General features: G+C 46.0%; 1 protein-coding gene across 1 annotated transcript; it reads right to left on the reverse strand.

Moving 5' to 3' along the window:
- Positions 1-14843: 14843 nt before the first annotated feature.
- On the reverse strand, positions 14844-15824 carry LOC139701590 (vomeronasal type-1 receptor 90-like). Its single transcript, XM_071600710.1, has one exon. It carries the CDS (start codon positions 15822-15824, stop codon positions 14844-14846), a length of 981 nt encoding a protein of 326 aa, XP_071456811.1.
- Between the last annotated feature and the right edge of the window lie 438 nt (positions 15825-16262).

Genomic DNA, 16262 nt, shown 5'->3' on the forward strand with positions numbered 1-16262 from the left:
CTGGCATTCATCTGCAGGTGCAGGGGTCCCAGGGTGCAGGTAATCTCCAGTCCTCCTCAGTTAACAAAGGCAGAGAGGAGCCAGGTGCATTCCAGTCTATGGAGTTATTTACCAAATTAGGAAAACCTGGAATTGGCTTTCCTGGACTCCCAATCAAACGCAAATTGTTTTTCCTTAAACAGAGAGACCCTTGAGCCCCTCTTAAGAAGAAGTATTCTCTGTATTATGTGCAGCTGGGGTTTACCCAGCTCTTCACTCTCCTGTGTCTCTTCTGTGCTGATCTCCTTATTCTGCCTCCAGCTCAATGTGGGCTCCAGATACAGATTCAACCAGCTGGAGGAAAATCAGGTCTCATGCTGCCAATGGGGTGGGAGACTCCTCCAGGGTGCCTGCCAGGCACCCTGATGAGCCTCCACCAGCGCTGGCTGTGATGCACTGGGCAGTTCCCAAGGGATGAAAGGTCAGTTCTGCTTGTAGAATTTTGCACAGATAACAGAGGACAAGTCAGCACCCCAGATATGCTTTGGGTGGTCTTATTATAGAAGGAGGCCCAGGTGATGAAACTTTCAAGAAATAACTTCAATTTCTTAACATCAAAACCCAACATAACTTAGAATTCTGGTCACCCTAACCCTAACCCAATGCCCAAACCTCAAAAGGAAAGGAAAAGAGAAAACAGCTCCACCCAAACCCTGGCATTCTGGCCTCCTTCTTGCTTGGAGTGGATATCACCCCCCTGTCACTCAGAAAGAAGGCACCCTGGGCTCGGGCTGGGTGGGGAGCAGAGACTGACTGATGCCCTGTCCAATCAGAAGCCCCCGTGCTGAGCTCTGTCCAATCCTGAGCGCAGCCAGGGAGCAGGGGGCAGGCCTCCGCCCTCAGGATGGGATTTATTTCTCCCAGATCCGTGCTTCTAGGATTCCTGCAGTTGGACTCCAGGCTTTGCTCCGTGCTTGTGATCCAGGGTGGCCCTGCCCTTCAGGGACTGAAGCTCTCCAGGGCAAGCTTGGCTTCTGGGCACCAGGAAATGGTGAGTGTGCAGTGGCACCTGGTGCCTGGACAGGGAGGCTCGGGAGGGAGATGGGGCTGGGGGTCCTGCGGGTCCTGGTGTGGTGGGAACCCTAGTTGGCCGACCCGACTCCAGGCGCTCTCTGTGTCCACAGGCCTGAGCCCATTGGAGACAGCTCCGCTCAGTCCCCCTGGCCATCGGGGTGGGGAGCATGACAGTTGTGGAGATTCCTCGCAGCGTCCCCATCCCCTGGGGCAGCCTCAGCCCCTGCTGGAGTCCTATCTATCTGGCAGGTGAGCGCAGCTGCCAGGCATCTTCCCAGGCTGTGGTGATTGACAGGTGGGACTATTAGAAGAAACCAATCTCCAAGCCCAGCGATGGAGCACACCTGTCATCCTAGCAGCTGAGGTGGGAGCATTGATGCAGGAGGATTGGGAGGTCAAGGCCTACCTCCACCAGTGGGTGAGGCACTTAGAGACTCAGGGAGACCCTGCCTCGAAATAAAATGCAAAATAGGGCTGAGGATGGGGCTCAGTAATTGAGGGTCCCTGAGTTCAATGCCAGGTACCAAAATAAAAATAAATAAATAAATAAATCTCCACGTTTTCCTGCAGGAGGGGACTTGTAGTGTACAGGGACCTCCCTTATTTCTGAGCTAGTTGGTGGAGTTTATTTGTTTTTTTTTTTTTTTTGTTTTGGTAGTTAGCTGAGTGGTAAAGCACCTTTCTGTTATGTGCCTGGTAGTTTTTAGTTTTGATTCGGACTGCAGGTTTAGCTAAGTTGCTGAGGTTGGCCTGGTTAGGGTTTGATTGATAACGACTTTTCCATTGCAATTAAGTGTATGATTTTCACATCCACGTGAGTTTGTGGGTGGACTTTGTTGACATCATGATTCCTTGATGACAATTGTAACAAAACAGCTTCCCAATGCACATGTTAGGTAATAACTTTTTTTTTGCCCTTACAATTTTTGGCTCGTATAATTCAAAACTTTCTTGGTTAAGTTTACATATATTTAACTTTGTGGATGAATTTTAGGACTGGATGCTTCCATTAAGAGTAAAGCATGCTGTATTATTTATTAGTGCATCATAGTTATATATAACACCATATGCATATGGCACCCATGTAAAACTTACCCATAGTATTTTATACTGTTTTTAAGCTGAATGTACCACGACTATGAATGTATTATCCTGGTCCTATGAACTGATTTAAGCAAGTCACTGTGGTGGGGGAATATTTTGTGTCTTTAATAGCAAAACAGTTTCCACAAATATTTAAGAAGCACTTAAACTCCTTGAGTTTATTGGAATTCTTTTGTTTCCTATCTTCATTGATACTATTTAATTTTATTTTACATTTCTCAGATTTCTAAAGATGTTGGATTCTTTTTATTCTTATTATGGAACACATGGTTATCTCCTGTGCAAATTGGCAGCTCAAGTCTCCTCCCTGAATTTCTTCTGTGGGTTTCAGGGTGTCCGAACCGTGAGAATCACCATCTGTGTGCCCTTTTCCCACCCAAGGTGGCTGGGATCTGCATGGGTCTCAGGTTTTTCTTCCCCCTGAGCTTTTCTTTCTTTTGAGGGGTACGGGGGCATAGTGGTTTGAAGGCAGAACTCCTTTACTATGGAGCTACAACCCTCTTACTTTTTATCATTTATCTCAAGACAGATACTGAGTCTGGCCTTGAACTTGTGCCTCACCCTCCCGAGTGGCTGGGATTACAGGTGTGGTCCTCCTGCCTGGGTCCCCCTGAATGTTCTAAATGTAAGAAAAGCAAAGTGTCACACCCAGAAACCCGTCCCCCAGATGAAACCTTTACACGTGTATCAATGAATTCTTCAAATTCCAGTTCCCTGTCCCCATTTCCAGTAAAAATATGTGTGTGTGTGTGTGTGTGTGTGTGTGTGTGTGTGTGTGTGAGTGTGCATGCACGCACACGCATGTGTATTCTCCCTTTCTCTCCCAGGCCAGACACCTTGTCAGAATATCTTTGGGCTGATTGTCCCCACTGTGGACTGCATGTCCTAGGGGTCTCATGCTCTCTCTGAGATTTTCCTGGTCCTGTTTTGGCTCTGCCTAACATGAGGATCCCACACCTGGTACATCTGAGGTCTCTTGAGCGTCTGGTAAATATCAGCCACCTGTTGACCTATGAGAAGGTGCATTTAGGGGAAGTAGTTTCTCATGCGAGTATGTGATGGCCCTGCGGCTGGGAGCAGTCTCATTATCCAGAAGCCACTTCAGATTTCCCCTCCTCTTGGCTCCTGTGGATTCTGGAACAGCGATGGGCATGAAGCCATTTATTTAACACACTGGTTCAAGTTCCTTTGGAAATGTGTCAAGAGTTGTTGTTACACTGTTACCTTTTAAAGATCTCCGTGCTATTTTTAAAAGTGGCTGCACTAAGCTTATATTCTAGACCCATGTGAGCAGGTCTCTTTCTCCATACCCATGTCATTGGAGGACTAGCTCCTTCACCTGTTTGGTATGAGGCTTTTCCACAGCTGGGATCAGGCTGCAGAAGATCTCCTACTTGGCTGGTGACTGAATTCCTGATGCAATTGGTTAGAACCCAGGCTGCCTGTGCTCACTGCAAGAAGGAGGTGTGACCCTATTCTAGAAAGGAACAGGGAGCTGTGGTTTTGACCCCTTTTGCTTCACTCTAGGGGGGGGGGGCGGATTGTAGTTCCAGGGAAATGCCTGCACACCAATGTGAAGCCAGTCCTTTCTGAGATATGCACATGCACAGTTGCCATTGCTCCCAAAACTTGGTGGGTTAGGATGGAGTCCATGGAATGGGAAAAAAATGTTGGGACTCTGAGTACCTGGACATACTCCTTCCAAAAAGAACTGTTCAGGCCTGGAGTTATTACTGAGGTGGGGGGAGGAGAGCTCAGGCAGGGCTGCTGGGTGGACTGCATTTCTCCTGCCTACTTTTAGGGACTAGCTAGAGAGGAGCTCAGCTGTTAGCAACCACAGTTTGTAGATTATGCTGGCAAATTACTTCTAGGGATAAATTGGGACCCTTGATTTCACTCCCCTTCTGCCCTGGTCCCATGGATAAAGCTCATGACCCACCACAGCCATAGAAAACCACCCCTTTTCTCTACTCTTGATACTTGTGTATATCCAATTCGTTCTTCTATGAGCACCAGACAAATTGTGTTTCCAGCGACAAGTCATTTAGTGTCCAATGTGCTCTATTTGTGACCCCAATCAGTATTCCTCTACCCTGGCTGACACTGGATGGAGGTATTCTCTCCCAATTATGTGGAACATTGCTCAAGACAGGACTAATGCCCAAGTGTCCTCCAACTTTGCCTGCCCTTTGGATGGTATATATTTTCTCAATGGTCCAATGCATAGGTCTCTCAATGCATGTATAACTTTATTTAAGAGGGACTCACAACAGAAGTAGGTATTTATTTGGTGTATCCATGTGTGGAAAGAATCCAGGATCCGTCTATTCTGGTAGAATTTGAAACATAATCCTATTCAGTATATGCTTCTTTGGGGTGCTGGAGTATAATCCAGTACCACACACGTCCTACACCCAAGCCCTACCAGTGTTCTATGCCTCCAGTTCCCACTCTTCCCTTCACGTTGGGTTGCCTTGTTCATTCACATCAAATACTCTGCTGGAGATAGTTGCATTTAGCTCTGCCTTTTCATTCCACTTCATAATAAAATTTAAATTTACATACATGTGGAAATTTGTATGTAATTTCTGCATTGTGATTTTTTTGGTCCTCAAATTACTGCAATATGATAATTTTATAACATGCATTAGTGCCTGGTAATGATAGCTCCTGCTTTAATCTTAGAGTTCAGAATTCCTGGCTAATTTCATATCAATTCAACCTTCCAGGAGAATTTTCAAACTGTTTGCTTTGGTCCCTTCTTCAGTGAAAAGGAAATCATGGTGAAATTTTGATGGGGTGTTGTCATAGATGAACCTGAGGGAAGCTGTCCTCTTTATAATGAGGAGTCCTATCATCTATACCCAGGATGTGTAATTCAGTCTTTTATATGCTCATCTGTATTTGTATTTTTTTTCAAATTCTGCAGATGTACTATTTAAGTATGCCTATGTGACATTTATGTGACAGCTATATAATACTGACATGGTGTTTCATAGTATTTGTCAAACTGTATGCAATATGCTAAACAAAATGTGGCTGATTGCCAGAAATGGTTATTTTCCATAGTTTATTATTTATTCCCAAATGGAAATCCTCTTTCACCAGACCCCGGGTCTCAGCTCTGGAGGAGTGTGCTGTGTCCCCATATGAACAGGTGCCGTAGGGTCCACATCTGTTTCTGTGGACCTTCACGATAACCCCACATGTTCTTCAACACTGTCTCAATTTGTGTTCAATGTGACTTTATCTATCGGACAGTCCCTCCTTTCTAAAGACGTTGATTGCTGTGTGATGAAGGGACATTTAGATACCTGCTATTTGAAGGGTCTGTTCACAGCTATTGCCTGCGTTTCTCTCATAGTCTCTGTTCTCCTTTCTTAGAAGAGTTTGGTTAAAGGTGAGGCAATTTGTTTCTCTCATCTGTCACTTCTCCTTATTCTCTTTAATGGAGTCATTTGAGGAATAGAATTTTTGTTTTCATATATACAATTTATAAATTAATTTTTTTTTTCTGTAACTTTGAAAAGGACTTTGTTTTTTGTTCTTTTTTTTTTCTTTTGTGAATCTGGGGATTGGAACCAGGGTGTTCTATTACTGAACAATATCCTCAGTCCTTTTAAAATTTTTATTTAAAAAAAATATTTTTTTTTAATTTTTTTAAAATTACTACTGCCTATTTTTTTTTAATTTAGGCAGGGTTTTACTCAGTTGCTGGGGTCAGCTTCACAATTGTGATCCCCCTGCCCCAGCCTCCAGACCACTGGATATATCAGGTATGTAGCACCACATGCATCCTATCTCAGTTAGTTAGTTAGTTAGTTAGTTTCTTTTTTTCTAGATGTTTTTTAGATCATGATTTATTTTTTATGGTTTTTATTATTTTTTGAAATACATGACAGAAGTGGAATGCATTATAATCCTATTTCACATAGAGCACAATTTTTCATATTTCTGTATATAAAGTATGTTCACATCAATTTATGTCATTATACATGTACTTTTTTGCATTACAACTCCTAATACACATATATATCACAATTTTTCATCTCTCTTTGTATATAAGGTATGTTGACACCCAATTCAAGTCTTTATACATGCACTTTGTATAATGATGTCCATCACATCCTTGCTAATCCCCTGTGCCCTTCCTTTCCCTTCCACCCCTCTGCCCTATCTAGAATTCATCTATTCTTCCCATGTTCCCCCTCCCAAACCCACTATTAGTCAGCCTCCTTATATCAGAGAAAACATTCGGTATTTTTTTGGGGGGCAGGATTGGCTGACTTCATCTAGATTTATCTTCTCCAACTCCATCCATTTACCTGCAAGTGCCATGATTTTGTTCTTTTTTAATGATGAGTAATATTTCATTGTGTATATAAGCCACATTTTTTATCCAGTCATCCACTGAAGGGCATCTAGGTTGACTCCACAATTTAGCTATTGTGAATTGTGTTGCTATAAACATTGACCAGGCTCACATTTGTTCAGCCTTCTCCCCAACTAACAATAACTGTTGACTGTTAAGGTTTTACAGAGGAAATACTTCATGAACACACAACCTAAATTAATTTGAGATATTGAGCCATCATCTGTAGACAGATAAGAAATAAAAGGGATTTAGTTAACTGTAACATGGGCTGGGGTGGTGGCTCAGCAGTAGGATGCTTGCCCTGCATGTGGGAGGCACTGGGTTATGTCCTCAACATCACATAAGTCAATGGATAAGATAAAGGTATTGTGTTATGAACTATTTAAAAAACAAAAAAAAATATTAACTGCAAAGTTATAAACATTAACGATAAAGCCCAGTATTCTTAGTTTAAGACTGATAAGACTGACTTGATGGATGTTTAAGGCCAAGGCTTAAAAATTTAGGTTAAAATAAAGGGGCCAAGAAAATCAATATTTGGCTCTTGCCCTCTGAGTCAGCCCGAACCCAGGAAAGGGGGAAGAGCTTTGTAACTCTGGGCCACCTGACCTCCCAATAAGGGAGATTAATGAGACCCCTGGAAAGCAGAAAGCCAATCAGTGTGCATGCTACAAAAGAGGAGGGTCATTAAAAAGGGAGACATGCCTGATGCTTCCAAGGAGAGCCACATGTTCAGCAAGACCTTGACCCATCCTAATGCTGATGACACTAGCAGAGCTAAAATGCTGCTCACAAGTTCCCCCAGAGTGTCCTCCAAGGAAACTCGGCTGACGCTTACCAATAGACAGGAACAAGGTCAGTTGGACCAGCTTGGTCTTCACCACCTATCAGAACTAGTTAAAAACCAAAGCACAGCCATCCCCAGGCATTTAAAAAGAAACAACAGTTATTTTAATGTAACTTGAGGTGTACACTAGTGTTAGCACCCCCCCCAAAAAAAAATAAGGCTGGAGACAACAGAAGAGAGATTTTTAGGCAAAAATACCTGGTAACTATCAATAAACACTGCCAGAAGTTTTTAGTCAGTTTAAGGCCTACAGATCTTCCTAACCTCCTTCACAGGTAGATGTAATCAATGTTTAGTAATATGATTATCTGGCCCCAAGTAACAAAGAGATCTTTACTGAACACAGAGGTCATGCCAAAAAGGTGTTTTTATAAAAAATCAGATGACATTAACTAACGTAACTAAATGTTGTGTCTACAATCCTGATAATTCTGACAATGTTGAAGATTTATGTTCCATAAAAAAGGGCCTCATTAGGCTTTGATAGGCCTTGGTATGGGGACAATTTCTCAGGTCTTCCACCTCCTGGTAAAGAATTATTAATTTCTGTAATTTTCATGATATTCCTGGACAGGTTCCAGATGCTACAACTGCTATTTTGTATTAATCTTGTTTCAATACTCATGTCTTTTTGTCTCTCTCATAGAGGTGCCCATCCAGGTGAATTTACATCCTGGTCTTCCTGAACCAGACTTTTACCATGTTCTTCTTGACCCACTCAGTTTCTAAAAAGGGGATTGCAAACTGCTTGCCCACTGCACATCACCCCCTCTCAGGTCAAAGCAAGAAGAGTCATCGATCTTTTCCCTTACAGCAGTAGGAGTCCCTAACATTAGAGAAAAATTTTGGTCAATATAGATGTCCGACAATATGTCTGGCTCAGGAAGATGTACCTGGAAAACTACATCCAAGGTCACCCTGGGTGAGCTCCCAGAAAGAGACACTTGCTTCCACATCCCAACTTATAATTGGGACAACTCCCTGTTCACCAAAAATTGTGCTTCCCGGGTCCCACTTTGAACTCCTTGCCTAAATCTTCAAACTGTCAATAACTCTGAACTATGGAACCTACTATATTGATGGAGTAAAAAGAAAGGAACACCTGGACTTACTAGAAGGCCAGGGCCCACTGATTTATCAACCCAGATGGGCTGCCCCCATTGGAGTTCCCCTCCTGGCTGGTTTGGCAATAGGTGGATCTACTGCTTTGGGAACTGCAGCTCTGATCACAGGCTCTAAAAATGTTAAGTCCTTCAGCCTCAGATAGATATAGATTTAGGAGAATTCGAAAGGTCAATCTCCAAACTAGAGGTGTCCCTAGACGCTCTGACAGAAATAGTCTTACACAACAGATGAGGTCTAGAATTTCTCTTTCTAAAACAAGGAGGACTTTCGTATGGCCCTAGGAGAAACTTGTTGTTTCTATGCAAACCACTCTGGGATAATCAAGGACAGTTTGGTACTAATGAGAAACAGGTTAAAGGAAAGAAAGCACGAGACACTTCAGGCAATTGGTTCCAAAACTTATTCTCATGGTCCCCTTGGTTGACTAAAATCATTTCAGCCATAGTTGGGCCCCTAGTCCTTCTCCTGATTGGGATTCCTGTAGGACCCTGCCTCTTAAAAACCCTCCTAAACCATATACACAAGAATGTAGGTGAGGTCCAACTTATGGACTTGCAAGCCCAGTGTGGTCCCTTAGACAGAGAATGGAAAAGAAACTGAGTCCCAATGATGTGCAAGATTGATATCACACCTACTAAAACCATGTGATAGTAAAAGCAAATGTGACTCCATTTTATTTTGTGACACCATTCTGTAGAACAACCAGGCCAAGTACAAGGGTCATGACTGGGGCAAGATGTTCTTTTCCTTTTGCTATAGAAACCTTTAAGAACAAGGAACTACCTAATGGGGCATTGTTTCTGTAACTGGGGTGACTGGGCTAACTGTGATTGGTCAGGCTTCCCGCCAACTGGCTGCACTCTCCCTCCTCTGTAACCTGCTTGCTTGCATTGGCTAGACCCCTGAACATACCTTTTGCGGTTTTAAGGATTATAAGGAGCGCCCTTGCAATTTTCCGGGGCTGATCAGGGGCACAGCTTTATGTTCTGGTCAGCGCCACCGGTAGGCTTCAATAAAGGCTTGATTCAATTATAAGTGAGTGGTCTGGAAGTCAGTTTATGAAACCCCTGGAGAAAGCTTTAAATAAAAACAACAGAATAATGTACTTTCCAGAATGGCCTCCTCCCCACAGGTCAGAGACCTCCCCTGTTAGCACCTTCCTGGGGGTCCCCACATCGCACTGTCTGCAATCAGAAAACCCAGCTCCAGCTGCTGCCCTTCCCTGGGCCGGCGTCCTCCAAAATGCCTCATTTGTCTTCAGTTCCCACCACCTGTGGACAGGGGGCCACTGAGACCATCAGAAACCTCCATGGTACCAAATCTAGCGCTCCCTCCTTGTCACCCTCTAGTTCACTTCTGAGTGGGCTCAGGACAAGAGGCCTCACCTTTCCCAGAAGTCCGAGTTGTTCCAACTCCCAGTTTTCCATGGCCCTTCCTGGATGCCCTTGCTCCTTGCCTCCTTCATAGACTTGCCCTCTTCTCCACGTCATTGCATAGAGGTGGGTCCCAGGCAAACAGCAAGGCTCCCTGCACCTCTCTGTCTCCGTGCTCACCCCAGATCACCCTCAGCCTCATGGCAGTATTTTCCAGGATGGGGGGGTCAGCAATGCCCCAGCTTGCTCCAGATGAAGATTTGGGAAGTGTCCCTGGTCTTTGGGCCCTTCCCATACACCACTCTATCACAAATCCCCGCTTCTTTTTTGAGACAAAATTATAAACATGTATTTGTATATATATATTCACACAACCTTGTGAATATGTGTATATAACACATACATGTATAGAATATGTACTTAATTGTAAATAAATATACCAGGTCCAACCACATTTGTCCCCCTGTCACCTGGTCATGCCACCATGTTACATGTTACCTGTGTGTCTTCATGACGTCGCTGTCATCCCTGCCCAGCCACTGCCAAACCATCCCTTAGAGATCCCGGGGCTGGACTGGCCTCTGTCCAGCCAGAGAGGCGGTGTCCCACGCATCCTGCTGCAGCGAGTCCCCAAGGTCGCCTGGGCGGGGTCGAGGCCGCTCTTGATCCGCGCATCTCCCCCTGCCCAGGGCCAGGAGGCCCTGCCCGGGTCAGTGCGGGGGACCCCGAGAGCCACCCCAGGACCGGCGGTGACAGCCGTGCCACACACCACCCTCTTGGCCTCAAGGTCACGCCATCTACACTGCAGGCACCAGGAGGGGTCTCAGTTGCGCCCAGAAACCAAGTCTCCAAGGCGACATCCCAGGACCCTCCCAGAGACCCCTGGACCCCAACCCACCTAGACACTGAGGAGGGACGAAGGAGGCTGTGCAGAGGGCCCTGGGCCTCCCTCCGCGGCCTCCCGTGTGACGGGGGAACTGCAGCCAGCGGAGCAGAGTCTGGGGTCACATCTTGGGCCGCGGGAGCCCAATGCACGCTCCCCACTGGGTCCACAGCGACCTCTGACCACTCCCTCCCTAGGCCCCGCCCTGTCCACTGCTCCTAAGGGTTGGCCTCAGTGGGACCGCTCCGCCCAGCACTTCGGCTCTGCCCACCTCCACTCGCTAAGCCTGACAGAGGAGCAACAGTGCTTCCAACTGACTTCTCAGTGACCCTTCCACACCAGAATGAACTTGCAGAGGAGTTCCCTGCTCAAGGTCACATGGTAGAGATGGGGGATGAGGCTGGTGGTTGCCTGCCTGTCTTCTGCTGCTAGTTTGCATCCCCAAAGCAGGAGTGAAGCCTGCCACTGTGATCCCCCAGATGCTTCATGGGTGCACGTGAGGTTTCACACAGGAGGCACCAGGGTCAAGACTCCTTATGGCATAAAGGGACTCAGGGCTGACTCTTTCCCTGGGACAAGGCATTAGACATGTCCAAACTTCTCATCCCACCAGCTGGGAGTGTGGCAGTCACATAGAGCAAAACTCTTGCCTGGGATTCCAAAGTCAGGTGGCCAGAGACCCACTCGACCTCACTCCTGCCTCCCATGGGCTCTAAGGAAGGCCCTCACCATCTCCTGGACACTGGTTAGAAATACACGTGCTCAGGTAGCACCCCAGGTGGGCTGCATCTGAACTGGGTGAGGGGGGAGCCCTGTGGATGTGAACAAGGCCATCTCCTGGGGATTCTGATGCCAACAAATGCCAAATAAGCACGTACACACACACCCGTGGGTACTTAGTGTAAAATGGCCATGCAATGGTTTCCACCTCAAGTTCACTGGAAAAGCCTCTTCACCTGGTGGACATTGATGGGCTCAGAGGAGAGTACACCAGATCCTGCAAAATCATCAGGAATTTGTTTCTCCAATGTGGGGGTCAGGCAGGCTTCTTCAAGGTGAAAATGGCTTAAGGCTGCCACTTAAGATGTATTAAGGCAAAGATCAGCTGCAGAAATAAAGCATTTTACCTAAAATTGGCCATGGACCAAACCTCCCCTGAGATAATGCTCTGCACCTCACCTTGCACCAAGTCAAGGTGTCTCCAAAGTAGGCCAGAATTAAGCACAATTAATGTTACATTCCCAAGATACTTTTTTTTTTTATTGTAAAGATTCCTGTCATGTAAAAAAAAGAACCAGGGATATAATATGGGACTAATAAAAGATTTGGATAAAATGCATTTTTTGGTTCATAGCTACTATACCAACTGAACACAGTTTTACTCTTCTTAATTTCATTATGTATTTTCTTTGTAAAACTTTGTAGCTGTTGCCTGTTTGGTGTTTTTGCAGAAACACTACATCTAAAAGAACACCTGAGTTCAGTTGAGACAATTAGCCTTTAGATAGAAGATACAACCCACTTTCAGTATTAACAATGACCCCAATTAAGTTGAAGGGGTCACTATAAAATGATATGCACTGAAATGAAAACCAAGTACTCCCACTTCAAGACTGGAGAAACTGACTTGCTTGATGTTTAAAACCAAATCCTGGAGACCAAAGTTAAGTAAGTAAAAGGGTCAAGGAAAAAGAAGCCAATATTTGGGCCCTGGCTCTCTGAGGTCAGCCAGGATCCAGGGAGATATGGTGTCCCTCTCAGGTCCCTAAGCACTGGTGTGAGGCACTCAAAAGCGTGTTCAGAGGGATTGAAAGGACCTCAGAAAACAGGAATCCAGCCAGAGCACATTCTGCACAGAGGAGGGTCACTGAGTGGACAGGGAAATATTTTTGGATACATCAAGAGAAGGAACAGTTGTTCAGCAAGACTCTGATGCATCCTGTTACATGGGCCAACTCATAGAGAAACAGCGAAAGGGGCCAAGAGGTTCTCCCAGGTTACCAAGAGTGATATCCCACATATCTCAGATTAGATAGGAAAATGGTCCAACATGGTCTCAGACGCCTGGCAGGAGAGTCCAACCAAACACAGCCAGACATGGGCATTTATGGGATCAGATGATAGCTCTTTTCTGTGACTTGAGATGTACATTTGTCAGTCCATCCAAGAGTAAGTGGCCCTGGGAGATGGTGAAGGAAGGACTTTCCTATGGGTGTGCCTGATGGACATCACAAAAAGTTCCCTCAGAGTCACAATCTATTCTGAGTCCATTTGACACCTACAAACTTTTTGACCTCCTGCAGGGGCAGACTTGATCTGTGGATGTTTCTAGATTGTCTGTTTGCTGGTGTGTTCGTTATGAACTCAGGCTCAGATGCCTCCTTTAAAGTTCACAATCCATCCCGTGCAGGGTGGCAGCGTGGATTTAATCAAGACCTGTAATTAAGACATGCTTCAACTGAGATGGAAGGACCTTACCAAGTGCCCGTAATCACGAGAATGGCTATCCCAATTGCTAAAAAGGAAAGAGCTGTGTGTGTGTTGCTGGGGATTGAACCCAGGGCCTTGTGCCTGCAAAGCAAGCACCCTACCAACTGAGGTAGATCCCCAGCCCAGGAAAGAACTCTCCAGTGCCCCAAGGGTGCAGGGTCACAGCCCGTGGTGTGATGGAGGGACAGGCAATACCGTAGGCTCAGCAGGACTTTGAATCTGCTGCAGTGTTTGAGCTGGGCCCAGCAGGTCCAGCTGTGGGGCCATCTACTCAGGAGGCTGAGGCAGGAGGATCACTGGAGCTCAGGGGTTCAAGACCAGCCTCTGCAACAGAGCAAGATTTCCTCCTGAGAAGCAGAAAACAATATCTGAATATCTTCTGGCACAGGATTGGTAATTTGAAAGATGGAGGGTGGTCCCCCCATGTTGGACATTCTTCCTCTGGTTAGAGTGGACATTTTGAGAGTCAGGAGGAATGGCAGCCTCCTTGATTCTTGGGGACCAGTGACCACTGGAGGCCCCCACAGCACCCCCAGAAATGCAGCTAGAGTCTTCACATGCAAGGTGGAGGAAGGTGGTGTATTGTGCTGTCCTCCAGGGGGTGACAAATGCTGCCACTGAACTGCTTTCACATTGACCTTGGGTTCAATCCAGCAGCCAGACTTGTTGAGTTAAGGTCATGTCACCACAGGTTAAAACCTGGCATCCTGCTGGACTTTAGCAATGGAAGGATGCAGGACTGGGGTCGGCATTTTAGCTCCGGGTTCTCTGTAGCTTTTGCTGTGACTCCTGAGTGCCACTTAAACTAAAGGTCATTGGTGGGCATGGTGGCCAACACCTGTCATCCCAGCAGCATGGTAGGCTGAGGCAGGATGATCATGGGTTCAAAGCCAGCCTCAGCCTCTTAGCAAGGCCCGAAGCAACTCAGTGAGACCCTGTCCTCTCAACATGACTATGGTAATTAATGGTGAATATATACGTAAAATGTGCGTGCACAGATAGTACCTGTTACTTATTTTTTTATTGTGACATGCTTTATAAATTTGAATCCTTATGTAGAAGCCAGGCTAAGATTGGCTACTTCTTCCTTTTCTACCCTCACGTTGGGTTTATCATTCAGATGAAAATAAAATAATATTGACCAAAATTAAAATACAAAATGCAGTTGAAAAAATACATGGAGAATACAGGTATGATTTTGATGACAGAATCTGCAGTGTTACTTGGACAGTGCAAGGTATCTGTGTTGAGCAGGCACAGTAACAAAACAGCCCATTTTGGATCCAGCATTTCTTTTTGGTACTAGGAATTTAACCCAGAGGCACTTAAAGACTGAGCCACAACCCAGCTGTTTCCATATTTTATTTTCATAGAGGGTCTTGCTACATTGTTTACTTCTCAATTAGGTGCTGAGGCTGGCCTTGAACTTGTGATCCTCCCACCTCAGCCTCCCATGTTGCTTGGATGACAATTCTCCCCGGGTTGATTTAGCATCTTCACAAAGAGCAAATGTTCAGGTTACACCTCCATCAACGTCATTCTGTTTTTTTTTTTTTTTTTTTTTTTTTTTTACATAAAAACGTTTGTGGACATTTAGAAATAAATGATGTGGGACGACAAAATGACGGGTTGCCCAGCCCGGCATAAATACTTCCTTTCCTTTTCTAATGTGCACTGGAAGAACCTGAGTGTTGGTTGATCAGCACAGATGAGTATTAAGGCACTGAGGGTGGCGTAGCCATTGCCCGCCAGCATCTGGACCCCCAGGCGAGTGGGATCCTCCCTGTGCATCTGTCCCGAAGAGGAGAACACACAGTCCACAAAATACATGAGCACAAAGAGTCCCATGAGCAGCAGTATGGTCCTGGTGGCCCTCAGTTCTGGGGAGGCTCTTGGGGACAGGCTGGTGCTCTGGAGGTGCTGGCACTGCCTTTTATGCCTGCACAGGAGAGCCACCATATACCCACTGGAGAGGGCCGTGAGCCCCATGAGGAAGATGTCCCGGAGTAATCCCATCAGGGAGAAGAAGGTCCCGAAGTGGTGACCCGTGGGGGTGACAGTGCAGGATTCAGAGACAAAACTGAAAGCTGCTGTGTCATTGGAGGGGCCTCCCTTGGAGACCAAGATGCAGACATTGAAGAACACATTGAACACCCAGAGAGTGAGCAAGGTCCATGCAATGCACTGTGGGGACATGTGCTTGGACTTGGCCAGAAAGGACCTTCTGGGGCTGAGGGTATTGGCCTGCAGGACACTCAGCAGGCAGGTGGTGCTGACTGACAGGCTCCTCATCAGCCTGTACAGGTAGATGACAGCTTTACATGTGAAGTCACCCCAAAAGTCCTGAACCCCCAAAATGCTTAGGTCCAGGTGTGCCCTGATTATGAGCATCAGCAGGTGAATCAGGGCCAGGTGAGCGATGGCCACATCCGTGGGCCTGGTCCTGTGCTGGAGAAGGAATGTGAGGACGTGGAAGAGGAGCAGGAAGACGTTGGCTGTGATCCTGATGACAATTTGGAGACAAAAGGCATTTCTTACAGCAGGAAAAATGTAAAGTGTGCTGCTTTGGGTCATCGTTTTTTGTGGGGAGAAGAAGAAGATGGTCAGTGCCTTAGAATAAAAGGAAGATCAATCAACTCCTCCTCACCATCATCATCAGCTTCAACATCCGGAACCCCAAGATTGCCTGCTTCAAAATATGTGGGTCACTTGACACCCCCTCCCCAGACCTCTCAGCACTCAGGCACAGCATCATGGACAGGGCCACCATGGATCTGCCTGGGCTCCTGCAGCCACCTGACCAAAAGCTGAGTATGTGGCATTTGAAGGGGACTCCAGTGCGACAGATTACAGGGACGTCCACAGAGAACTCTCAAGTAAAGGGTGTCAAGGGGAGAGCCTCATATACAGCTCTGTACCTCCAGTGTCCTCTATTCTGGGTTGTTGGTCACCAGCTTACAGACAAGACATCAAAATGTTGGCTCTGAAATCTGACTTCTTGCATTTGTTGAT

This window comes from Marmota flaviventris, chromosome 13, assembly GCF_047511675.1.
Source record: "Marmota flaviventris isolate mMarFla1 chromosome 13, mMarFla1.hap1, whole genome shotgun sequence".
NCBI classification, from domain to species: domain Eukaryota; kingdom Metazoa; phylum Chordata; class Mammalia; order Rodentia; family Sciuridae; genus Marmota; species Marmota flaviventris.

Excerpts from the sequence above, each read along its gene's own strand:
- LOC139701590 (XM_071600710.1), bottom strand. The coding sequence starts at position 15,824 with ATGACCCAAAGCAGCACACTTTACATTTTTCCTGCTGTAAGAAATGCC.